Source organism: Rhinolophus sinicus, linkage group LG12 (assembly GCF_036562045.2).
Source record: "Rhinolophus sinicus isolate RSC01 linkage group LG12, ASM3656204v1, whole genome shotgun sequence".
Classification (NCBI taxonomy): Eukaryota; Metazoa; Chordata; class Mammalia; order Chiroptera; family Rhinolophidae; genus Rhinolophus; species Rhinolophus sinicus.
In genome coordinates this window covers 49,408,309-49,434,691 of record NC_133761.1, presented here as the reverse complement: position 1 = coordinate 49,434,691, position 26,383 = coordinate 49,408,309, and the positions used below count along the sequence as shown (strand labels likewise).

General features: G+C 39.3%; 2 protein-coding genes across 5 annotated transcripts in view; one reads left to right on the top strand and one right to left on the bottom strand.

Annotated features, from left to right (window-relative positions):
* Window positions 1-11,039, top strand: part of GREM2 (gremlin 2, DAN family BMP antagonist) — a 107,347-nt gene extending 96,308 nt beyond the window's left edge. For all 3 annotated transcript variants that reach the window (XM_074316784.1, XM_019746849.2, XM_074316785.1), the window contains one exon: window positions 8,150-11,039. In XM_074316784.1, the coding sequence (XP_074172885.1) occupies window positions 8,151-8,657 (507 nt within the window). In that variant the 5' untranslated portion in view covers window position 8,150 and the 3' untranslated portion in view covers window positions 8,658-11,039. The remainder of the gene's footprint in view (window positions 1-8,149) is intronic.
* Window positions 11,040-24,798: 13,759 nt separating this feature from the next.
* FMN2 (formin 2) overlaps window positions 24,799-26,383 on the bottom strand; it is a 318,182-nt gene continuing 316,597 nt past the window's right edge. For both annotated transcript variants that reach the window (XM_019746843.2, XM_074316783.1), the window contains one exon: window positions 24,799-26,366. In XM_019746843.2, the coding sequence (XP_019602402.2) occupies window positions 26,340-26,366 (27 nt within the window). In that variant the 3' untranslated portion in view covers window positions 24,799-26,339. The remainder of the gene's footprint in view (window positions 26,367-26,383) is intronic.

Here is a 26,383-nt window from a genome sequence, read left to right as displayed (position 1 = left end):
AATTCACTGTCTTAGCAGCATAATCAAGCGTTCAGGTGCTTTCCGTTTTGTGCTCTATACTGCAAAGACCTGACTTTCCTCTCGTGCTTGTACTCTCACAGTGGTTGCCACAGCCTGAGTCATCAAATCCCTGCAAAACCACAACCAAAAACCAGACCAATAATTTCTCCTGGCATGTCTCTTTCCCAGGAAGCTGTTCCTTACATCTTAGTAGTTACAGTGCATCCTTGCCCATACCTAAATCAATCACTCGCAAGGAGAGTGGAATAACCAATTGTCTTGGACCAATCTGTATACCGTGGTATGTAGAAGGGCCTGTGAAGACTTAAACTCCAGTACCTGAACAAAATTATGCTTCTTTAGCAAGGAATAATGGGGACATGGGCTCCTCAGTAGTAAATTAGCAGGGTCTGCCCTGTCACTCAGCTCTCTGGTTTGGGTGAAAGGATAAATGTTGTGCTGTTCATTGAGATAGGAACTGTCAGAAAAGGAGGTGAGTGAGAAAATAGGATGAGATTTCGAACATAGAGAACCTGGGATATCTACAGGACATCCAGGCAATGTTTCGTAGGCAGTTAGGTATAGGGTCTGGGAGTCATGAGCAGATAGCTGTTGGTGGACGTCTTCGGCACAACTGCGTTTCTTAGTCGGAACATGAAGGAATGAGAAAACAAGATTATGGAAAAATCTTTAGGGACTAGCAATCTTTTAGAGAAAGCCAGAAAAAAAGGGAAAAAAAAAGAAAAGAAAATCAGGAAAAGAGGTGGAAAGAGTGAAGAGAAATAGAAAAACAAAAACTTTTGTCATAAATTCCAGAGGAAGTAATAAGGGGTACACAGTTTTGTCAAGCTTTACTATGTGCTCTGTCACCATTTCCTACATACCATCATACAAGTAAAACAAAGTAGCTCGAGCAGAGAGTGAACAGGAGAAGCTGATGGAATAGATGGGCAGGATGTTTTTGATTTTGCTCAAAGCACTTTAGACAAGCCTTTCTAATTTGTATGTATACATAGACAGAGGATCTGTATATACCCCGCTTTCAGGGAAGTGGCAGCCTGCTGTTTTAGAAGCTCTCCCTGAACACACAAGGCTGCCCAGGGAAGGAATGAGGAAGGGACTTGAGGAGTGCAGAACCACTGCAGCATGATGGATCCCTTGAGCACAACAACCTAAAATCTTAATTTGAAAACAAAACAAAACAAAAGGTTTTGTCTAGTGACTACAGACAACACCACTGGCTATAAAATCCTTAGTGGGTCACTCATAATATTTCTTCCTTCCTTTCAAAGAAAACTCATGGTCTTTTTCGCTGAAAGACAGCTGAGGTTATGACTTCATCTCAGAGCAACATGAAACGGGATGGCAAGTGCCATTAACACCATTTTGCAGAGGGGAACCCAGAGAAGTGAGTCACACAGGGTCACGAGATGGGCAGCCCTGGGCCCAGAAATCATGTTCTCACTCCCATTCCCAAATGGCCCTGCTCTAGATCAAAGCAACCATGTGTGTGTGATCTTACAGATTTCAAAAGTTTTCCCATCCATTTTCTTACTTAATTTAATGCTTTGCTGCCATCTTGCCTTGGTGTTATATTTCCCAGACTGAGTTTATCCTAACAATTTCTTCAACCATTAAGAACTGTGATTAAAATTCCTAAATGATACTCTTGCTATTCAGAAGTCAAAGCAAGTAATGATAGTATCACTCTTTCTTTAGCTGAAAACCTTTTTAAAAAATATAATTTTTCCAGATGAAAATAAACTTCTCCTGGAACAAAATGATTAGTCAACATTCCACTCAGGCAATGTCCCTTGGAAAAGTAAATGAATCCTTTTGTATTTCAAACTGAGTAGTGTGGGATTCCTTCATTATTGTGCTTTGAAATTGCAAGCTACGTCCTATTCTTCTCATGACAGTTCAAAAGATTTATAGTTAGTACTTCTTATTTCTCCTTTTTCTAATATTTTCTCTCTTTAACTTAAAGTTGCAATCATTCCTTTTCAACATACAACTACTGCATTTGAGCTTCGTGATCAACTCTCTTGTAATCAGAGAGATGCAGATTAAAGGAATAATAAGGTACCATTTCAAATTTTTCAGATAGGCAAAAAGTAATATATCGGGTAACACCCAGGGATAGCAGGTAGGTGTAGCAGCAGGGACTCATATTACCCGGGAAAGAGCAGAGACTGCTATAAGCACTTGGAAAGCAACTTGGCAAAACTTAGTCAAGCTCAAGTTGTACATATCCTATGACCCAGCATTCCACTTCTTGGTGTATCCTCTAGAAAAACTCTAACAGATGGGCATAAATAAACACCAAAATGTTCAGGGCAGCACCATTGGCAAAAGTGAAAATTTAGACGCAACTAACTATTCCTCAGTAAAGTGAATGCATGAACTATTCTTTCATATTCATCAGTGGAGGTGAAGAGACTCCTAAAAAATCCACATGTCTAAAACCTCAAACACCTATTTCTGAATTAAACATCTGCAAAAGAAGAATGTTGTGCTATTTATCCGAAGGTCAAATATATACACACACAAACACACTCTTATCCACAAAACATAAGCAGTAAAAGCAGAAAGACATCAACAGGAATGGCATTTACCAAGTTTAGGGTGCTGGTCATCCCAGTGAGGTAGGCGAAGAATGGGAGAATGAAACTAGCTTTACTTGTACTATTTTATTTATTTCAAAATAGAAAGAGATTGCAAAATAAAGACGGGACATACTAATACTGGTTTAATCTTGGTGGTGGGTTCCTAGGCTCTGGTATATATTGTGTCTTGCTCTGTGTTTAAAATGTTTTATAGTTAGAAACTTTAAAATTCAAAAGGACTTTTCTAGCAAAAGAGACTAAAGCCAAAGGGAAAACAATGACTGGATTGGATAGGAAAAGTTTAGAGTAGGATTTGGCCAAATTTTCCTGTAAGAGGCCAGATAGGAAACATTTTTGACTGTGATGGGCAATATGGTCTCCATCCCCACAAGTCACTGTGTCCTTGTAGCATAAAAGCAGCCAGAGATAAAATGTAAATGAATGGGTGTGGCTGTGTTCATTAACTTTATCTTCAGACCTCAGCTTGGTTTTAGCCTGGAGGCCGTAGTTTACTAAAGATCGCAGTTGCTAAATGTAAGTGGCTTCAGTAGACAAACAATCTTAGGCTACAAGGACGATCCAGGGGCTAAAGAACATTCACATCTAGTTGGGGAGCTAAACTGCCACCTCCCAGCCTAAGAATGCAAATCATAAACCTCTGGTTGTTGTGGTTCTAGTATGAGGTTGGTGCAAAACTAATTGCGGTTTTTGCAATTGTTTTTAACCTTGTAAACCCAATTGCTTTTACACCAACCTCTAGTAAAACTCATAAAAATAATCTCTGAATTCTGACATTGTTGGGGGTTTTGTTTGGAGTTTCTTATTTGGTTTTGATTCTGTTTTCACTTGGGCCATGGGAACAAGTTTATCCCAGGTTTGTCTGCCAATATTCAGCCCTGGGTACTTCCCTTCAACCTTCCAAAGATGCCTTGGAATTCTTAGGTCACAGAAAATATTTGAGCCCCATCCCATGCACTACTGATGCACTGCCTAGTACTGCCTTGACCTGACCTCTAAAACTCAACAAGTTCACTCTGGGAGTGAGTTCATCAGCTTAGCTGTACCCTTGACCTTTGCTCACCTACATAGATCTTTAGGCCAGGATAGTTCAGCCCTGCTGCATCCTTTCCTAGAAATTAGCTCCTATTACAGAATCCCTTGACACTTCTAAGAAGGGCTGATAGAAGGGGCCAGTGATTTTCCAGCTGCCTGAATATTAGACTTCGGTCTGGGCAGCCCTTGTTCTGGTATCTACAAAGGCCAGGCCCCAGCGCGTTCAGTTAAGGGGAAAGTGCTTCCACTACCTCTCTCTTTGCACAACCCACTTGGACCGGCCCAGTCTGCCTAGCCCATCAGCATTTACAGTCCTGGCAATGCTTGCAAATTCACGACATAGTTAGGCCATAGAGATCACTAATAAAACCAACAGCATTTATTTACAAGTTTCTTCTGCTACAAGCCAAATACCAGCGGTGAGGATAAAATGAAGTATCTTTGTGCTGTCCTTACTGGCAGTTGTGGCAGAATTCCTGAGAGGTAAATTGTATGCCAACCATTTCTCTGAGCAGCAGAGCAATGCAGGGCATAGCAGGACTCTGCTAAATGCAGGTCCTGGTGGGGCCACTGACGCGTGTGTGCATGGATGGTTAGAGAGATGGAGAAAGAGGCACGCACATTCTCTCCCTGAGTAAGCCCGCTAGATAGGGCCAGTGGACTATGGGCTGTGAGCGACAGCTGGCTCAATTGCTTTAGTGCTCCTGAAGCAAAGAGGATACAGCCTAACAGTCACCACAGCAAAATACTTCTTCCCTACTTACCTGTCCTGACACGGAGATGCCAGAGCCTTGGTAATCTTACTGCTGCTCTGTGTGAAGGAGAAAAGAAGCAACGTGAAGGGAAGGGAAGAGGGAAGAGAGAAGTACCTGGCTTGGTCCCAGTCACCTAGCTTTCATCAGCTTCTTTTCCTAGTCCTGGAAATGGGAGGTTTGCTTTTCTCCTTAGGTTCTTGTGAGGCATAACTTCTAGGGGTGATTGCCAGATGTTTTGAAAACGTTTTAAAGTGTGCTGAGGACACATCTAATATTGTTGACTCTGAAAGTTTTTCCCCAAATCAATCTGAACATGTTATAGCTCTGTTCTCCCTGACAACAACCAAGAGCTGTTGCGGGAAAGGATGCATTTTTGAGCCTATCAAAGATGCATGTGAAGCTGTTCCTGGAACTAGGACTTGAGGACCTCTGTAAATCTTTCCTGGCTGGGACTTGCAAATTTTTGGTTGTGTTTACTCAGAACATTAATAATTTCGGAAATTATTAAAATGGAACCAACATATTTTCTTTTTAAGAGACTATTGCGATCACAAATCATCCTGCAAATATAATAAGTTGTGTAAGCTGAGCAAGTCCAATACTAGATGCTTGCCACGAGCCAGCGGGAAGTGTGGCCATTTTTATAGGAAACTTCATGTGTGGAACTCAGGAGGCATGAGAGCAGCCCTTTCAAAACAGCTTTGCAATTTCAATCATTGTGTTGGACACAATGTTTCTACACAAGAAAAAAAGAAATTCTTCCTTTTTCTCCCCTTCTGACCTTAATTGTTCTACTTCCCTGCCTATGTCATCTACATTTACCTAACTCCTGCAGTTTCGGCAGTGTTGTCACCTGGAGGAACCATATACAGACTTTAAAAGATGCTTTTGATGCAGAAGTTTTCTATAGTTTGTGTAATTTTAGTGCCCAACATCACCACTATAAATTTCATAAAATTGAAAAACAAGAAGAGATGCCGTTTAGGCATCTCCTCCTCCCTCTCCAGGATAACCAGTGCTCTGTCCCTGTCCCCTTCCTGTCCTCTGCGGTGCCTACAAACGTCACCTGAAGCACTTCTTTGAAATATAGACCTCAAACTCCACACCAGATCCACGGATTCAGAATATTTTGGCGTGGAGCTCAGGAATCTACATTCTAAGACATCCCAGGTGATTCAGATATTATTGGTCCCAGGATCACCACCAGGAGACCCTATGCCATTATTCTTGTGTAACTGTCACACTGTCATTTCCATGCCTTTCTCTATCTTCTTAATTGCAATTTTGTCAAAGGCAACAAAACACATGGTATTCATATTTCATTCAACACGTATTTATAGAGTTCCTACTATTTACAAGGCACTGTTCTGAACGCAGCAATCCATAAAACAGGCAGTTTTCTCTCTTGGACCTTACATTCCAGTAGAGGAAGTCAGGCAATACAAAAAGAAAAACGGGTAATTAAATACTGTCTTATAAGGTGTTAAGTGCCATGGAGAAAAACAAAGCAGGGAAGGAGACAGTGAATGTCAGGCTGTGGTAAAGTTACCCGCTAAGGCCTCACCAGGAGGTGGTAATTGAGCAGAGGCTTGAAGACTGTGTGGGAGAAGGTCATTCTGGGGGGCATACAATTATGGGGAAAGGCAATGCCAGGCTCTAGAGCAGAATGCCAGGCTCTAGAGCATACTCTAGAAACAGAAAGGTGGTGGGTGTGAGCAAGGAGGAGAGAGTAGGTGAGAAGTCCCCGGAGACTAGAGTGGGGAGGGCAGATCTTGTAAGGGCTCACCTGACACTGGCAGAACTTTGTCTCTGAGGGAGGTACTGGAATTCACAAGGCTTATCACAGTGCTTGCTCTAGATGAAATACTCACCAAACACTTGATGAATGAAGGAATCATCTGCTGCTGACATGCAAAAGCCTGTGGTGGCTTAGACTTAGACTAATAACAGTGACACAGGGAAATATTTTAGCTCAGATGTTTTTATACGGCACATTATGTCCCAGAACTTATTTCTCTTATAACTGGAAATTTGGACCTTTTGACCACCTATCTATCAAGCTATCTATCTAGCTTAGATATTTTAACACAAATATTTTTAATAAAGAGGCAAATATACTCATCTGCAGCCAAGACACATGGACTCAAATATACTGGCCATGTGATCTTGGTAAGTTATACAGCCTCTCAATGCTTGTTTCCTTGTCCATAAAATGGGGGAAATGGTAATACCTATTTCATAGAACACTGCTGATAACTATGCTTATACATGAAAGGAAACTGTAAGAGTGTCTGATGTGTATCCAGCTCCAATAAATATTAACTATTATCATTAGCATGAATATATTTAAGATGTCTATAATAGTTCGAGAAGCTTAACATGTTTAATATTAAATTTAGTCATTATATATGATTATGCATGCTATATGTATTATAATTAATATATACTACATAACTATATAATGCTTTTATATATAATATTGACGTGTCATTGTGGGATGTACACATTAAAGGAATGAGTCTCGTGTGGTTCTGTGAGTGGTAAAAGACACAGAGAGAGAATGTCCAAATGTGACTTTGATGATGACAAAGAGGACAGCTCTGCTTGTAACAGGAGACAATATCTATTCATATAACACGATAGAAACATCAATTGTCTCTATTGAGAGGTACTGCTGTTCCTTGAGGATATACATGAAAATATCACAATGAAAACTGTGAAGTAACTTTAAAGAAGTCCATCTGTCAGTCAGACTTTGATGTGCTTCCTACAAGACATGGTTTAGAGGAAGTGTTGGTCTCCAGGTCCCATCATTAAGTGTTGGCTGGGTTTGTGTCATGGACCAAAGAATAATCCACTCATATTGTCACCTTGGCATTCGCCAAAGGCAGTTTTCATACAGTTGTGGACACTTCTTAATTCACCATTGGGAAGTGGTTTTCGCTGCAAGAATCTAATTCATGACTCATTTGGATTATTTGAATATCTTTGTGCAGATGGTAAATGTTATTTATTATTTGTTAACAATTAACAGGCACAAATATTAATTTTCCTAATCTATGTCCATTTCTAACTTTTATACTCATTTTTAAGAAACTTGTGAACCACGCTCACCTTCCCTTTGCATTTTATTAATTTTCCGGATCATATCCATGTCTAGTGATTAATTTTGATGGCTCTGGAGGCAGATGCCTGGCTCCAAATCCAAGCCAGTACTTCGTGACTGTGCCACCTTGGGCAAATTCCTCAACTTTTGTGGGTCTCAGTTTCCATCGCCATAAAGTAGGGATAATAAATAACGTCACCCCGTCAAGCTGCTTTAAGGAACAAATGAGATATACATGTAAAGTATTTAGGACAGCACTTGGCATTACTGAAACACCGTTAACTGTTGGGTATTAACTATTATTCATACTGGCAAACTGGCTTAAGCTAATTTTGACAGCCTTTCTTTGTAATTCTTCTGTAGGTCTTCAACACGTCTGTTTTCTTGCTAGTACGTCCTATTTCGTCCACCCCCTTGCCTTCGGGGCAGTATTTAGGATATCATCACTGATGTCTGCACATGTATTATTTAATCACTTCTCACCTCCAGCTGCCCCTGGGCATCCAGCAGCCGGCCTCACCCCTCCTGACGGCAGATCCTCCCAAGAAAACCATAACACATTAAAAGGAAAAGAAGCCGTAGGTATCACCCGCCCCGACTAACCCCTCTCAATGCTTTTCTTATCGCAGGATGTTCTGGAAGCTTTCCCTGTCCTTGTTCCTGGTGGCCGTGCTGGTGAAGGTGGTGGATGCCCGGAAGAACCGGCCCGCGGGGGCCATCCCCTCGCCCTACAAGGACGGCAGCAGCAACCACTCGGAGAGATGGCAGCATCAGATCAAGGAAGTGTTGGCCTCCAGCCAGGAGGCCCTGGTGGTCACGGAGCGCAAGTACCTTAAGAGTGACTGGTGCAAGACGCAGCCGCTGCGGCAGACGGTGAGCGAGGAGGGCTGCCGCAGCCGCACGGTCCTCAACCGCTTCTGCTACGGCCAGTGCAACTCCTTCTACATCCCGCGACACGTGAAGAAGGAGGAGGAGTCCTTCCAGTCGTGCGCCTTCTGCAAGCCCCAGCGCGTCACCTCGGTCCTCGTGGAGCTCGAATGCCCTGGGCTGGACCCTCCCTTCCGACTCAAAAAAATCCAGAAGGTGAAGCAGTGCCGGTGCATGTCCGTGAACCTTAGCGACTCAGACAAACAGTGAGCGCCCGGGGCAGGACGCAGCCCCGCACTGCGCGACCTGCCCGCTGGGTCACGCCGCCGCCGCCGCCGCCTCTGCCCCTGTCCACTGAACTCACTCACACGCTGCCTGGTGGCCTCCCTCAGCAGCAAGCACGTTTCTTGGGGCTGATGGTGTCCTTGTCACAAGCGCAGACCGCAAGTGGGGCTTTGCTAATGTGTTCTTCGCCGACTCCGGGCCACACCTGTGCCTCCCAAACCAGGCTGTGTTTCAGGCTCGAAGGAAGATGCTGGAAAACCACCACCCACCACCCAGCAGTCAGAGAGGATCTTTCGGGTGATGCACTGTCGACCGGCATTGATGTTTCCACCATGTGGAAAGGCGAGTATTTCCCTGTCCTCACCCTGCACTCCAGCTGGCCCCTGCCTCCCTGAAGTAAAGGATGCGCCAGTCTTGTGAGCAGCCCTTCAAACCTCTGCTGCTGGTCCCTGTACCTCTGGCTGGGAGAGTTCACTGTGGATTCCAGGGCTGTCCTCTCGCTGCTGGGCTGTGGATTTGGACAAGGGCCACAAGCTGTCCGTGGACGGGGAGTTTCTCCTAACCTGATACCAAGACGACGACTTGAGCCGCTAGGTCATGAAGTGGGCTTTCTTGGGGACCGTGCTCACAGCAGGCCACGCTCTCCTCACCCCCAGCCGCCACCACCCCACCTTCTTCCTCACTTACCCCGCCCCCATCTATGGACTAAAGATGAACTCTGGTGTGCATGCTATTATCGCTGCAATTAGAATATTATTACACACAAAGGTCTCTATATTAACGCTGGTTTTATCATTGACCTATATTGTAAAGAGCCGTTGAAAAGTATTATAGGCCTATCCATGTATTGTTTCACTTGTTTTGACTCTGGCTTTGCGGCAGCATTCTGATTAAGGACCAGAGCAGATGAGCATCTGCCCAGAAAGTGTTTTACTCAGAATTACTACCTGGCAGCAGTTTACTGTCATGCACCTATTCTTAGATTGGGAAGGGAGATGGGCTGAGTTGTGATTTGACGTTGAATAGGATTGCAGGGAAGGTAGTAAGGCATTGCAGCACAGTGTGGGAACCGGTCTGGGATGGATGGGTGTAGGGAGGTGGGGGGGTCATTGGGAAGTTGTGAACCTGAAACTCAAAAGCCCCTGTAATATGTAATATGCCCGTGTACCCTATTTCACTGCCATGACACTCAGCCAAAATTATGTCCTGTAAAAGAGAGAAATATTTAAAAATATAAAGAGTTGGGTCACTTGGTGATATAGGAGGAAATAAAGGATAAAATCTATTGAATAGAAATCTAGCTGAACTGTCCTACAGAAAGCAACTGGCTTCCTTTTCAAAGAATGGTCAGCTTTCATTTTTATAATGAATCGTTGAAGTGGTCATGTTGTGGTCTCTTGATATAAGGAATTTGACATAATTCATTTTCCTGCAAAATTATACTTACTCTGAGTCCTTTTGTTAAATTGCCCTACCGAAAGTGTCCCTGTGAGTGGTGTTTATGGAATCTGACAATGTGAATGAGATTTCAGTCTGATGGGTGGGAATGAGCATACTTGGAAAACTTTTCACTGGTAATTCCCAAGCACTCGGTCTCAGGTGCTCTGCTCAGGGGACTCAGGAAGGCTTGATTTCCAGGTATGTGAGCACCCCTCCACAAGCTGCTCTGGGAACTGAGGCTTCCCAACATTAGACAGTGATGGAGCATCTAGAGACATTCACCCGGAGAGCAAGGATTCGGGTAGGGTGTGGCATGTAGGCAAATCTGTTTCCTGCCCCTGCACTGCAGGTTTCATTTCTGTCACTTCTGTGACACCACGAGACCTGAGCAAAATGCACAGTTATAAAGGGGGGTGGAAGGTCTCGGCTTCCGAAATGGGCATATACACCCTAAGTCAGGAAATTTGTATTTAGTGGACACCTCAAGTCAGACTCAGGCAGAACATACAGTAGAAAAGCTGTGAGGGAAAGAGGTCCACGTGATTATAAGGGAGGCCAAGGGAGTGGAGTAGGAGGGAAGTGGAGGGCAGTCTCTGGTCAAACTGCAAAGCCAACCCCTGTCGTTTTATTAATACAGAACCCAAGCAGATAGGGGAAGCATTAAGCTATGAACTCACAGAATACAAACATGAGCTCACTCTTTGAACACAGTTGTGGGAATAGCAATGGAAGCAATATGATATGCTGCAGTGTGAGGCTCCTTCTGGGGGTTCTTGTATGTACAGAGTTTACTTTATAATGGCTCAAATTGTATTTAATTGTTTTTTTTGTTTATAAATGAAGAAAAGCTATAAGTATAATGTAATTATTTTATAGGTGTACTATTAAATTATAGAACAAATAAAGATACTCTAGGATTATATGTGATCCTGGTGTGATGTGCCATTAAAAGTGGGATTCTGCACTTGGTTTGGTGGGCAGCATAGGAGCTCCAGCCATGGTGAGTGCAACCCCAAGCCTACATCACACGATCGGCTTTGGGGCCTGGCATCTTCAAAGAATCAAAATCAGGCATCCAAGGAGCAGAGGTGGTGGGGATGGCTCTCAATCCGGGTCTTGGGGAGTTTCCAAGCTTCTACAGATCCCCCAGCAGCTGAAGACAGAATTCCTTTCCTATTCTTACTGTGTTCTCTGAATCAGAAATACTGAATGAGGAAGCCTTGAGAAAGTGCTGCGAACAGAAGTCTACTATAAACCTCGTCTGCCATTAGCAGCCAGTGCTCCTCACTTAGCTCTTCAACAAGCCAGACCCTGTCCTGAGTTTTGTCCGTTTTCATATTCACTATTCACAAGTTTCAACATTTCTTAATTTAAATACTTTTTAGATTCACAGAGTCTTAGTTTTTCCTACTAAACATTGACTTATCTGCCATTCAAGAAACTCAATTACCAGTAATAATAATAATAATAATATAATTAATAAAAAACTTGAATAAAATTGCATATGGTTGATTCACTCTATGGATTTAAATGGAATTTAATTTGATAATGCATAATTCATTTTAGTTTATTAAATGGGACCCAATACTCCACTTAAATGAGACTAAGATATTCCTATTCACTTGTTTCTGAAGTTGACTGATTGAATTTTAAGTTATAGTCAATGAAAATGAATTTTTCTATTGAGTGAACAACTTAAGACTGTATGTATTCCTAGACAGCATATTTGATGGTTGATCTATCACCACTGATTACTAATGTCTGGAGAGGGGATAACCAATAAGACCACATCATAAATAATACAGTTAAAATTTGTCGATCATCAGGTTATCTTCTGAATCCTTTTTAACCCCCACTCTTGCCACCTTCTTCACCCAATCCCACTGCCACTGCTTCTCAAGCACAGCAGGCAACTGATGTTTTATGAAAAGGGAAATAAGGGAATCCATGCAGTTTTTTCATTGTTGTTGTCTGTATCCATTGGTGTTTTGGGGTTGCTAGCTTCGCTAGTACTCAATCTAAGACACATGAGGAAAAAAAACAAAGCCACACTCATATTAATCCTTGAGTCCTGAGATTCCCACCCAGTCTTCCTTCTTTTCCCAAACTTTTGGAATATATATATATATATATATCGTGTTTCCCCCAAAATAAGACCTAGCCGGACCATCAGCTCTAATGAGTCTTGTGGAACAAAAATTAATATAAGACCCGGTCTTATTTTACTATAAGACCGGGTCTTATAATATAATATAATGCAATATAATATAATATAACTCTGGGTCTTATATTAATTTTTGCTCCAAAAGACACATTAGAGCTGATGGTCCTGCTAGGTCTTATTTTCGGAGAATACATATGTATATATATATATATATATATATATATATATATATATATATATATATATACACACACACATATATACACATATATACACTTATTTTCGGAGAATATATATGTGTGTGTCCTTAGTGTATGAATAGGGAGACTGTGCCTACTCCATCTTGCCTGGAATTAGAAGTCTTCTGAATCTTTATATGGTTTATCACCTTATTCTCTAAGGTTTATGATGCATAAACCTTAGAGTTTTTTGTATATATGGTATATAAACCAAGACCTCCAATATACTTGCTCCATATCTCTCATCTGTTCCTATTACATGATGTCAATTACATGGTAAAATCAGAATGTCCATAAAATCCAGGTCACTTCAGATTATATCTTGACAAAAGGAGAAAGAATTTACACAGATTTGGGGGCAAAATCTATTGTTCATCGCAAGGAAATGTCGGTGGCATCTGGTTCTCCTTCCTCATAGGAATGGCAGAAAACTCATTTGCTAGCACAGGTGCTAAAGCCTATTTTAATCTGCTCTAGCGAAGAAACCACACTGACCTACTATCCTGATGCCTGCCATGTTCCATCACCAGGGGATGGCCTGGTGAAATACCTGAGGACATTCATTGACTGCTGCACTATTGAAGTCTTTGAAAATGTCACTGATTTTCCCTCTTCCCTCTGGAATTCAGCATTGTTTTTGATTTACTCATTTTCTTGGTGTAGGAAACTTCAGAAGCTTCCACTTGTGCGTCCTTACTATAATAGCTCTTAAGAAGTCAAGGAATCAATGTGAGGATTCTTCACACTGCCGAGGGTGTTTCTTTCAATTAGGCATTTGGAGATAAGGGGAAAAGGTCACCAGATTGGCCCATGGACTAGTAGGCCCTCTGAGAGACAGATCTTGGCTAGGACTCTTGCACCCCCCACTTTAATAAGAAGTCATGGTGGTTTATTGGGTCTCCAGGTATTAGTGTCAATTCAGACCCAGTGTTAAATAACCCTCAAAAGTTCTGAGTATCCCTGTTTCCTCTACATCACATTCACCTGAATAAGCAGTCCTAAGTTCCCAGGTCAAGTACTACGGGAATAACCAATGAATAGATCTGCCCTGATATTCCAGTCCTTACTTATAATCAGCCTTTCCTTCAGCCAGTGGGTTCCAAATCTGATCTGGAAACTGAGCAAAGCACGATGATTTTTATTGAGATACTTCGATCATCCTTCATCGATTTGACTGTAAATTAAGCGACACCCTTGTTGGCAGCCCATCTATCTTCCCTCCAGGAACACCATGTTCTATTAACAATCTTGCAGTTGGGACCCTGTGGATGCCACTCCCATGCCACCACTCTTTGGAACAATCATACCTATGTTACTCCTGAAAGCTAAGCATTAGCACTTGGCTTATATTATTTTGAGATCTTGCTATTCTCAAGTCCATCAGAAAACCTAGTTTTGTAAGAACATCTCCTCCTACTGTTAGCCCTGGGCACACACGAGCTTGGCGAAGCTTCTCAGCACTGCAGCTGCCTCAGTCACAAGCACAGGCATCATTACTTTGGTAAGGAGAGGTCTTCTTGGGACCATGGTTGGCTGGTGGGGTTTTCAGTTTTATGTGGCAAATCCACTTTAGTGTGCTCACTTCTCTGAGCCTGTGGATCCATTTCTCCACCACCCACCATAGAAATTCCTGCGTTTCTATTTCGTTAACTATGGATCATAGCTTTTGCGATCCTCCAAGAATTGTGCTAGCACCTTAGGCTCACCATCCTTGGGGGATTTGCCACAGTGTTAAAGCCTGAATCATGGGAGTGTTCTCACAGTGCTATCCAATGTAGTGTTCTGCTCCCCATCCTTGATCCAGGACCCTCAGAACACAACCCCATGCTCACTTTCCTGGCTCCTGGGACCACTTCCCTCTCATCCCTTAACAGATAGCACATCCCCAGTAGGGGTGAGGGCCAAATAACAGGCCTGTCAGGTTCAGGGGGATTGGGGAGTTTGTGATTCACAACTGCATCTACCCAGGTATTCTCATCCCAGTTTTAGAGGTTTCAGGCCTTCCTTATTAGGACCCTAACATTGGCACAGAAGACTTGTGGGAGCTTCTTTGAAATGGCACTGCTGCAATTGAGTCTGCCTAACTGCCGGAGACTGGGTCTTAATTAAATGCTGCCAGATATCCTATGGCTTCCACATTCTGACTGAACTGGTTATCAATCACGCTGAGTCTATTTTTTTATCAATGCCACTTGGCAGTTGGTATCCAGTTCCTGTAAGTCATGCCATCCCTCATAACTTTTAAGTACCCAAAGTATTACTCCAGCCAGGAGTCCCCCACACCAGCCTCCCATCTAATATTTTATCCCTGGGAAGAATATTAACGGTGAACTGCTACAGCAGGCCAGGGGCCGGCACGGCGACTGGCCGGGGAGCGATCTAGCTCCAAATCCTGTTATAAAGTACCTTTCCTTGGACCACTCCTGGAACAACTGCCTAGCTTAGATTGGTGTCCCAAACTTTGAGACAAAGACTGTGTGCGGGCTTACCGGGGAGTGATCTGAGAACATAGACCTGTAAGGAAATGAGGAAAAGAGGATTGTGTGGTAGAAAAAGCAAACGGGTTGCAATGGAGGCCTCACCAGATCCTACGGGGAGTTCTGAAGCTGGGATGGCACTGTAGAGTTGTCCCAAATGAATCAATGGGGACAGGTTTTCTACCCCACATCAGCTAGCCATAATCTTTGCAAAGGGGTCAGTGGGTGGGGTGAGATGGGACAGGCACTCAGCTCTGAAGAGGGTATCTGGGTGGAGCACCACATTGACCTTAGCAAGTGTGTTAGGGGTGGGGGAGGTGGGCTGGGAGGGATGGAGAAAGAGTAAACAGTATGAAAGAGGCAAAAGAAGTTCCATTTGATTTTATAGGAAACCAAAAAAATTGTTCACAGATTTGATCGAGAATTAGTCTAGTCATAAATTCTTTCAAAAGCCACTGTCTGGATATGGATTCTGTTCCCTCCAGTCAGATGATTTTACACTTATGATTAGGAACAAGCAAGGTAATAGAATTGGGTTAGAAAGGAAGAGACAAACATGTGAAATATTTGCAGAATTGGGTGACTAAAGAGGAGTGTGTCAGTGGAAGAGGTGGAGAGTCCAATACAAGAGAGAGTCTGATATTAGAAGGTGATGATTGTGGATTTGTGTAGATGCTGTGTCTGCAGTGATAGTGAGAAAAATCTAAATAAAACTGTCCCATTGGGAGAAATAGCATTGGGATTTGAATGAGAAGCTAGACCTGGAGAAACTGATAGAGATGCAGAAAGATCATGACTAAATCCATGAACATAGATGAGATTTCTGAAAGAGGGAGAGAATGAGGAAATAGAAGACAAATCAACCTTAGACACTACTTAAAAAGAGTAGGAAGGAGAGGAAATGAGTAACATTCTTCAGGCAATGTCGGCCCACTGCCTGATATAAAAGTGGGGTCTTGTTCTTTATTTCACTGACTCCCTCTTTCCCTTTCTAGCCCCGCCCTTCTCCCATGCATCTCTCTGCCCTCTAAGCAGAGCCATGTATTTCCGATGAAGTATTAATGGCCTAAGCCGCACCCCCAACTCCAGTCCCTGAAGGAAAGGAGAGTGTGTTTAATAAACTAGGGACATGAAGTCTCCCTAACCACCACCTCCACCCATGAAATTCTGCTGCCGGGACATTCTTCATCTAACAAGACTGTAGCTTTCCAACAGGACACAATTGCTAACGTGTGGGGAGGAGGTGCTGGATACCAAATTATAAATTGGGTGTCTAATCAAGGCCGAAAATGTAACATTTCATGTTTGAAAGTTCAACAAAAAGGTTTGAGAGTTATCCAAATATTTACATTTGTAGTTTCTTGTTTTCTGTTTGTGTTTTTGTGGTGATAAATATATATATTTAAATTTTTGTTTTATTTGAGGAGCCAAAGAATATACAACTAGGCACCACATGTCTGTTTTTCCATGGGCCAGAGGCACTCTGTCGATGGGATCTATTTCTGGATATCTTTTGGAATTCTGTAAGCTAAATATGAAAATTCTTGATTCTCACTCTTTGCTTGAAAAAACGAACTTCCCCCACTTAAAGATGTGCTGACAAGTTACAGACAGCATTTAAAAAGTGAACTACATGGATATAAAATAGGTATCGTGGGACCAAACTGAGATTAATTGAAACCTATTGTAATATCGCTTACTAAAACATGCTTGAAGCATATTGCCAGTTTCTGACTCCAAAAGCCTGAAACCAACAGAAAAATCTCATTGCCGATTAGTCTGTAAGGTGTGGGTTTGTCCTGTGATCCACTGCGTGGAATAGAAATTATTCTTAATTTCTGGAAAACTTTATGATATATGATAGATTTATAGCCATAAATTAGAAACATTTATATAAAGTCAATGAGGGCAGTATAAAATAACTCCAAAATTGAGGTGAAAAGGGTTTTGCGTAAGAATTACCAAAATAGGCCATTGTGAAATAAAAGGCCCAATGTTACTGTAACAATCAGACCACCATAGGAGAAAATGCGTCCAGTGGCCTACAGACCACCCTGGCTTATTTTTTTTTTTTTTCCTTCCTGCAACAGACAAGCAGGCTTGGATTCCCACCCTTACAAATCTCCATAGTCTAGCAAGAGAACTTTCCTGATCTTCCTTGGGGAGGGTATCTGACAGTTACTCCAGCCATGTGCAAGCATCATAAACTACCCAAAGCATATTGTCTCCTTGATTCAACATAATTGACCAGATAGGTGTTATTTGATATCTACAAGGAGATACATTCCAAAAAGTTCATTATGAAATATTTCTATATTGACTTATTTTTCAAAACTGTACTAAGTCCAAAAGAACCAAAGACAATAACAGTGAAAAACAACTTCCTCTCACCTATCCCACAGCCTACCAGTTTCCCTTCTCCCGAAGCAAGTCGTATTCGCAGTTGCTTGTGAGTGACTCCAGAGGTAGCCTATATATGTTCATTTCTAGATTCACTAAGCACGTTTCCCCCACTTTAACATAAAGGAGAGTGCACTACACACCCTGTTTTGCTTCTTATTTTCTTCACACAAAAATGATATAGAAGCTTATTCTCATGGACTTTTTTCCCCCCTTAACAAAACGTGTATACCTTCTATATTAGAACATAAAGTGCCCCTCATTCTTTCTTTTTAAAATCCGGCATGTTACCTCATTATTTAGAAGTTTCCAATATTTTGCTATTACAAATACTTACTATCACTTTCTAATATGTATAATATACAGTTGGGCCAGTTCCTCTTTCCACTGCTCTTGTTTTTCTAAAAGTTTCATAACTGTTCTTATTTATTTCTATGTATGAATTTTAAAGTCAGTTTCTGTAGTTCTCCCGCCCCCCGACCAAAAAAAAAAAAATAATAATCCTGTATTCTGTTGGTATTTTCATCTGGGGCGGCATTAAATTTATAAATTCGTTTAGGGAGTACTGACATCATTGGTGATGGGCCTCTCAATTTTTTGTCTCCCAATTGTTGTCATATAGATCGTACACATTTCTTATTAAATTTATTCCATGCTATTCATCATTTTTTAGGTGCTATTTTAAGTGGGAAATTTTCCCAGTCAAAGCTTCCAACTGGACGTTGTATACTTGAAATTTGTTAATTTCTGTATATTAATCTTTTGTCTAGTCAATTTACCATATCTTGTTATCGTCACTAATAATTTTTGGTGGATTTTCTGATTTCTGAGTATATAATCTAATAAACAGCAAATAGAAATTAGTTTACCTCCTCCCTTTAAATTTTATACCATTTTTAATTTCATCATTTGAACAGAGATAAAAATAGCAATGGTAAAAGTAGACATCCTGGTCTTGTTCCCAGTTTTTAATGGGAATGTTAACAAATGTTCCCATTATGCCCAGGATGACTTTGCCTTGAGATGTTTCATTACTTAAGGACATAGTCATACTTTTTCCATCAAAGATGACTTTGAATTGCTTAAATAATTTTTTAACAGTTGGAGGAAATCACATAATTTTTCTCCACATAAGTATTGTTTTTAAATAAACATATACTATTCATGGCCACATACATAGGATCATTGTGGCATTCCAGGAATAATCCCCACTTTTTCATGGTTCTTCTGGTGTCTGCTAGTATTTTGCTTGGTATTTTTGCAGTGCTATTCATAAATGAGTTGGTCTATAGTATTCTTTTTTTTAAATAATCTTTGTTGGTTTGGTAGCAGTGTTTTTATGCTCACCAGCTATTTGCAGGTGGTCTGTTAGGGAGAGGACAGGCCTGTGTTTCAAGCTAGCAAGTATTTCTTTATGAATCAAGGTGGAAAGCATGATTTATTCTAGCGTTTACTACTCCGATTCAGGGTCTCTTTCTTCACCCTTGTTATATTAATAGATGTCTTCCTGCAAATCTGACTTGTCTGTCTGATTTCTCATTTAGGCCTCTTCCCTGCTGAAAAACATAAACAAAAACAAAAACATACAGGGAAGCTTCCGATACCAATTGGTGTACCAAGGTCCATTATGATCCATTCATCCAAATACAGGATTTTGTGATAGGGAGTGAGGACATGACCTCACCTTGGAGCAGACCTCGCTGGCTTTTGCTGAGATCTGCTTCCCCGAGCATCCTCTGTCTGCCTCCTGCAATACCCACACATTTGGAAGATCTTCCATGTATTTTGTGGTTTGAGTTTTTGATACCTCTAATTTTAATCAAAGATGAAGTTCGCAATTTTGCTCCTTGTTGCTTTGGGATGGTTTCTGAGAGGAGAAGGGCTAAGTGTTCCTTTCATCACACCATTTAAAAACATTAAACCTCTCTCTATTACTTTTGATTATATAATTGAAGATGTACTTCACGGGGAAAGAAAACGCACACAAAAAATAAGCCTTCAAAAGTCGGAGTTCACTAATTGGCTGGGAAGTGGAAACATTAATGACAAGCTGGTATAAGACAAAGAATGGCTGCACAAGATTTCCAGAGCTTGTTAGTAACAATTCCTTTATTCCTCAAGCCCTTCTATCTACCATACACAGCCGCTTTTTTTTTCCTAAATTTTCCAATTACAGTTGACATTCAATATTATTTTGTATTAGTTTCAGGTGAACAGCATAGTGGTTAGACATTTATATAGTTTGTAAAGTGATCTCCCCAATTAGTCTAGTGCCCACCTGGCACAATACATAGTTATCGTGTTTCCCTGAAAATAAGACCTAGCCGGACAATCAGCATTAACGCATCTTTTGGAGCAAAAATTAATATAAGACCCGGTCTTACTTTACAATAATATAATTAATTTTTACATTACATTAATTTTACATTAATTTTTGCTCCAAAAGACGCATTTGAACTGATTGTCCAGCTAGGTCTTATTTTCAGGGAAACACGGTGGTACATTATTGATTATATTTCCCATGCTGTACTTCACAACTCTGTGACTCTTGTAACTACCAATTTGTACTTCTTAACTTCTTCACCATTTTCTACCAGTCCCCTAAGTCCCCTCCCATCTAGCAACCATCAGTTTGTTCTCTGTATTTATGAATCTGCTTCTGTTTTGTTTGTTCATTTATTTTGTTCTTTAGATTCCACATATAAGTGACACCTTATGGTATTTGTCTTTCTCTGACTCATTTCATTAGGCATAATTCCCATTCACGTAATTACTAATGGTAAGATTTCATCTTTTTATGGCTGAGTAATAGTCCATTGTATATATGTGTACCACTTTTTCTTTATGCAATTGTCTATGGATGCACTTAGGGAGCTTTCATATATTGGCTATTGTAAATAACGCTGAAGTAAACATACGGCTGTACATATCTTTTTCAAATTAGTGTTTTGGATTTCTTTGGATAAATACCCAGAAGTGAAATTACTGCCTCATAAGGTAGTTCTATTTTTAGTTTTTTGAGGAACATCCTTACTGTTTTCCATACTGGTTGCACGAATTTGCAATTCCACCAAGAATGTCTGAGCATTCCTTTTTCTCCGCATCCTCACCAACACTGGTTGTTTGTCCATTTATTGATGACAGCAACTCTGACAAGTAAGGTGGTATCTTATTTTAGTTTTAATTTGCATTTCTCCGATAATTAGAGATGTTGAGCATCTTTTCATATGTCTATTGGAAATCTGTAGGTTCTCTTTGGAGAAATGTCTCTTCAGGTCTTCTGCCCACTTTTTATTGCTTTGTTTTTTTTTGGTGTTGAATTGAATGAGTTCTTTATAAATTTTGAACATTAATCCCTTATCAGATGTTTTCATGAGTGAGTATCTTCTCCCATTCAGTAGGTTGTCTTTTCATTTTGTTGGTGATTTCCTTTGTTGAGCAAAAATGTTTCAGTTTGATTCAGTCCCATTTGCTTATTTTTTCTTTTGTTTCCCTTGCCTGAGGAGATATATCAGAAAAAAGTATGACTAAGATCAGTGTCAGAGTTTACTGCCAATGCTTTCTTCTAGGTGTTTTATGGTTTCATGTCTTACATTTAAGTCTTTAATGTACTTTGAGGTTTTTTTTTAAATATGTTGTAGGACAGTAGTCTAGTTTCACTTTTTTAAATGTCCAATTCTCCCAACACCATCTATTGAACAGACTGTCTTTACCTTATTGTGTATTCTTGTCTACTTTATCATAGATTAATTGACCATTTATGCATGCGTTTATTTCTGTGCTCTCTATTCAGTTCCATTGATCTCTGTGTCTGTTTTTAAGCCAGTATCATACTGTTTTGATTACTGTAGCCGTGTAGTATAGTTTGATGTCACATAGTGTGATACCTCAAACTTTGTTCTTCTTTCTCAAGAATGTTGTGGCTATTTGGGGTCTTTTGTGGTTCCATATCAATTTTAGGATTATTTGTTCTGCTTCTGGGGAAAATGCCATTGGTATTTTGATAGGGATTGTATTGAATCCATAGATTACTTTGGGTAGAATGGACATTTCACGATGTTAATTGTTCCTATCTATAAGCACGGTGTATGCTTCCATTTACTTCTATTGTCTTCAATTTCTGTCTTAAATGTCTTATAATTTTCTGATTTTTACCTCCTTGATTAAATTTATTCCTAGGTATTTTTTGATGCAATTGTAAGTAGGATTGTTTCCTTAATTTCTTTCTCTGATTGTTCATTAATGATGTATAAAAATGCAACCATTTTCTGAATATTAATTTTGTATACTACTACTTGACTGAATTTATTTATAAGTTCTAATAGTTTTTTTTAGTGGAATCCTTAGGGTTCTCTCTCTATAGTATCATGTCATCTGCAAATAATGACAGTTTTACTTCTTCCTTTCCATTGCATGCATTTTTATTTTTCTTGTCTGACTGCTGTGGCTAGGTCTTTTAATACTATGTTGAATAAAAGTAGTGAAAGTGGACATCCTTGTCTTGTTCCTGGATATTAAGGAGAATGTTTTTAGCTTTTCCCCATTGAGTATGAGGTTAGTTGTGGGTTTTTCATATATGGCCTTTATTATGTTGAGGTATGTTCCCGCGATTTCCACTTTACTGAGAGTTCTTTTTTTTCAAATCATAAGTGATTGCTGGCTTTTGTCAAATACTTTTTCTCCATTTATTGATATGATCATATGATTTTTATTCTTCATTTTGTTTATGTGGTGTATCCAGTTAATTAATTTGCAGATATTGAACCAACCTTGCATACCAGGAATAAATTCTACTTCATCATGGTGTATGATCTTTTTAATGCATTGCTGAATTTGGTTTGATAATATTTTGTTGAGGATTTTTGCATCTATGTTCATCAGGGACATTGGGCTATAACTTTCCTTTCTGTAATGTCTTTCTCTGTTTTGGGAGTCAAGGTAATGCTGGGAGTCTTCCCCCCTCTTGAATTTTTTGGCATAGTTTGGGAATTTTAGGTATTGTTTCTTTTTGAATGTTTAGTGAAATTTACCTGTGAAGCCATCAGGTCCAGGGCTTTTGTTAGTTGGGAGTTTTTTTATTATTGATTTGATTTCATTAGTAGTAATCAGTCAGTTCAGATTTTCTGTTTCTTCTTGATTCACTTTTGGAAAATTGTATGTTTCTAGGAATTTATCCCTGTTTTTCCAGATTTTCCAATTTGCTGGCATATAACTGTTCATAGCAGTTTCTTACAACCCTTGGTATTTCTGGGTGTCAGTTGTCACTTTTCCTGTTTCATTTCTGTTATTATTCATTTGGGTCCTCTCTCTTTTTTTCTTGGTGAATCTGCTTAAGTGTATCAATTTTCTGTGTCTTTTCAAAGAACCATCTCTTGGTTTCATTGATCTTTTGTATAGTTTTTCTCTTTTTTTTTTAGACTCTATTTCATTTATTTTCACTCTGATCATGATTATTTCCTTCATTCTTCTCACTTTGGGCTTTGTTTGCTCTTTTTTTCCTAGTTCCTTTAAGTGTAACGTTAGATGGTTTGATATTTTTCTTGTTTTTTGAGGTAAGCCTGTATTGCTATGAACTTCCCTCTTAGGACTGCTTTTGCTGTGTCCCATTGTTTTTGGGTCATTTTGTTTCCATTTTCATTTGTCTCACGGTATGATTTATTCCTTGATCTCATTGTTAACCCATTGTTTAGTAGCATGCTATTTAGCCTTGTGTTTGTTTTTTAGGTTTTTGTTTGTTTGTTTGTTTTTAGTAATTGATTTCTAGTTTTATACCATTGTCTTGGGAGAAAATGCTTGTTAGGATTTCAGTCTTCTTAAAGTTATTGATACTTATTCTGTGGTCTAAAATGTGGTGTATCTTGGAAAACGTTCCATGAGTACTTGAAAAGAATGTATATTCTGCCGCTTTGGGATGAAATGCTCTAAAATATCAAATAAATCCATCTCATCTAGGGTGTCATTTAAGGCTGCTGTTTCCTTGTTGATTTTGTCTGAACATCCATCCATTGATATCAATGGAGTGTTCCAGTCTCTTACTATGGCTTACATTGATGTTTATGTCCATCAATATCTGCTTTATAAATTTATGTTCTCCTAAGTTGGGTGTGTAAATATTTAGAAGGGTTATATCTTCTTGTTGTATTGGTTCCTTTATCATTATGAAATGTGCTTCTTTGTTTCTTATTTTAATCTTTTTTTTATAGTCTATTTTGTTCATGTACGTATTGCTACCCCAGTGTTTTTTGTTTTGTTTTTTCCTGTTTCATTGGCATGGAATATCTTTTCCATCCCTTTACTTTCAGTCTCTATGTGTCTTTCAATCTGAAGTGGATCTCTTGAAGACAGCATATGCATGGGTCATGTTTTGTTATCCACTCAGTAACCCTATGTCTTTTGATTGGACCATTTAATCCATTTACATTTAAAGTGATTACTGATAGGTATACAGTTATTGTTATTTCACATCGATGTTCTTTTATCCCCCTCTTCTTCTTAAAGAAGTCCCTTTAACATTTCTTGTAAAACTGGTTCGGTGGTGATGTACTTCTATAGGTTTTTCTTGTCTGACAAGCTCTTTAACTCTCCTTCAATTTCTCTTATCCCCCTTCACTTGCCTAACTCCTACTCAATCCCCAGAGACTTAGCTTTTTGTATGTTCTTAATTGGATATTACAATGAATTGTAATTGTTGCTTTACACTCTTTATTCTCCAACTTGATATTAAGTTCTTTAAGGACATTCAATTTTTTCCTGTTTAAACGTGCAGTTATTAACACTGTTTAAATATGCAGTATTACAACTATGCATTGACACAAAGTAGATGAGAAGCCAATATGCAGGTAATGGAAGAAAAATTGATGAAGGAAGAAAAATTGATCATTATATATATTATATTGAAAAGTTAGATCAGACCTAAACATAAAGCTTATTTATGAAAAAGAAAGGAACTTGTCACGCTTCTCCATTGCACCGTGCTTAGTTTTCATGTCTTGTATTTCCTCTTCTATACCCACCTCTCCCTCACCATAATTTTTCCTTTGCCTTATCATTTTTTCAATAGCCCTTCACCACTTAATCTGTGTCAAGTGAATTTTTTTGCATCTAATTTCTAACTTTTAGAAAAAAGATTTCTCAAATATTAATAATTGCTTGGAAGTGGAAAATACTGTTTCCTTAAAATTGCATTAGGAAAATGTCAACCTTTTCTAAACATGTTTTGAAATGGCTGAAAAATTATTTTATCTCTAAAAACAAGCATTCATCAAATATTTAACTACTAACAACTGTTAAAGCCGGAAATAAAAACTTTTTAAAATCTTCAAACACAGAAGGTTTAACTTATTTTCCTCTAAGTTTTAAATATGATGGCTTCATCTTAGGCAAGATGCGCACAACAGACACTGAACTCTTTTATTATTCACTTTATTTTCATATAAATTAACATCCTAAAAAATTGAAATAGAAACACTAAATACAGTATTGCACATAGCGATCTTTGTTAAATGCCCTATTAGTTCATTGAAGAATGTTAATATACACATTAGAAGGAGTGAAGGAAACAGGAAGACTACAAAACTACAACCAAAAAACCACCACTGTTTCTTTCCACTTAAACTACAAATAAAAGTTAAGAGGCCATACTTTACATAAATACAAACATAGTTATGATTCAGAACATTTTCTTTTTAAGTTGCTTTCCATAATTGTTTTGTAATAGATTCTCCCTTTTATCCACAACCATAACCCCCAACAGATATTAAAACAATTAAAGAAAAAAAATACAGCTATCAGTGTTAGAAAAAACCATCACAATGCATCATGAGTTGACTTTAAAGTACTCTCAGAAGAGTAGGAGATTTACTTTTTCCCCATCAACATAAAATAAAGTCCTTTCCTAGACTCCTTCAGATAATGAATCATTACATACTCATTTTACAGCTTTTAATCACCTGCCATAACACATAAAGAGAACCCCAATCATGTCAAAATACTCAGGCAGGTATGTTTAATTAACAAGTTTTAGGTAAATGCCAATCGATCCAAAAACTTACTTTTTCTATTTCTTTTTTATTTTTTTGGCCAACAATTAGTCATGTTTGGCAATTTTATGAGTGCCATTTATTTAAATTCCTTCAAAATACTGAGTCATATTTTCTTTGTGAAAGGCAACGGCAAAAGGTAGAGAGAAGCACACCTTTAGTTTCATTTGCTGCTGCTGCAGATTAGCTTTATGTAGGTTCTCGTGGGACACAGTCTGATAAAAGCCCTCATTAAACTTAAAACTCTGATTCCTGCCTATATTAAATGATTTATAGGAAAGGTATTTCCTTTTACTATTTTTTTCTATTCATTATCTAACAAGTAAAAACAATGATAAACTTCTTTCACAAATATATAGTTATGGAGAGCAACCCAAAGACTTGGAAAATCCTTAATTATAATATATAAATGGTACTTCAATTTTAGAATAGAAAATATACACGTCGATGTGAAACTGATACAACAATTCACTAGAAATAACATTTCAACCATACGTCTAAGTGCAGTGATGTGGAGTACTGGCTGTCAGTAGAAAGGAAAGTGTTTTACTGTGATAAAGAATATTCTCACAGAAGTAAATGTTAGTTACCGTTTAGCATGTTCAGAATTAATGCAGATACTGCCTCTTACACATGCTGTTTTGGTCTATCGGTATAATACCATAAACTTTTACAAAAAGAAAAGGTGTCAAATTCTCCACTGGTCTACTGCTTTTGCATTTTTATAGGAATGTACAGTAAAACTCAACAATCAGTGAACTGTCTAGAAAACACAAAGATTATGCAAGAGGTCAAGAAGAAAAATGATCAAAATGTTGTAGTGTCTGTCATTCCTGCCTTCAGGTTCAGGTCAGCTGAATGTTGTGGAAGTGGTGAGAGTGACTCATTTTCATTCTGCTTTTCTTTGTTTAAGTTTTCATGCTTATCTTTGCTTTCTGAAAATAAATGCACC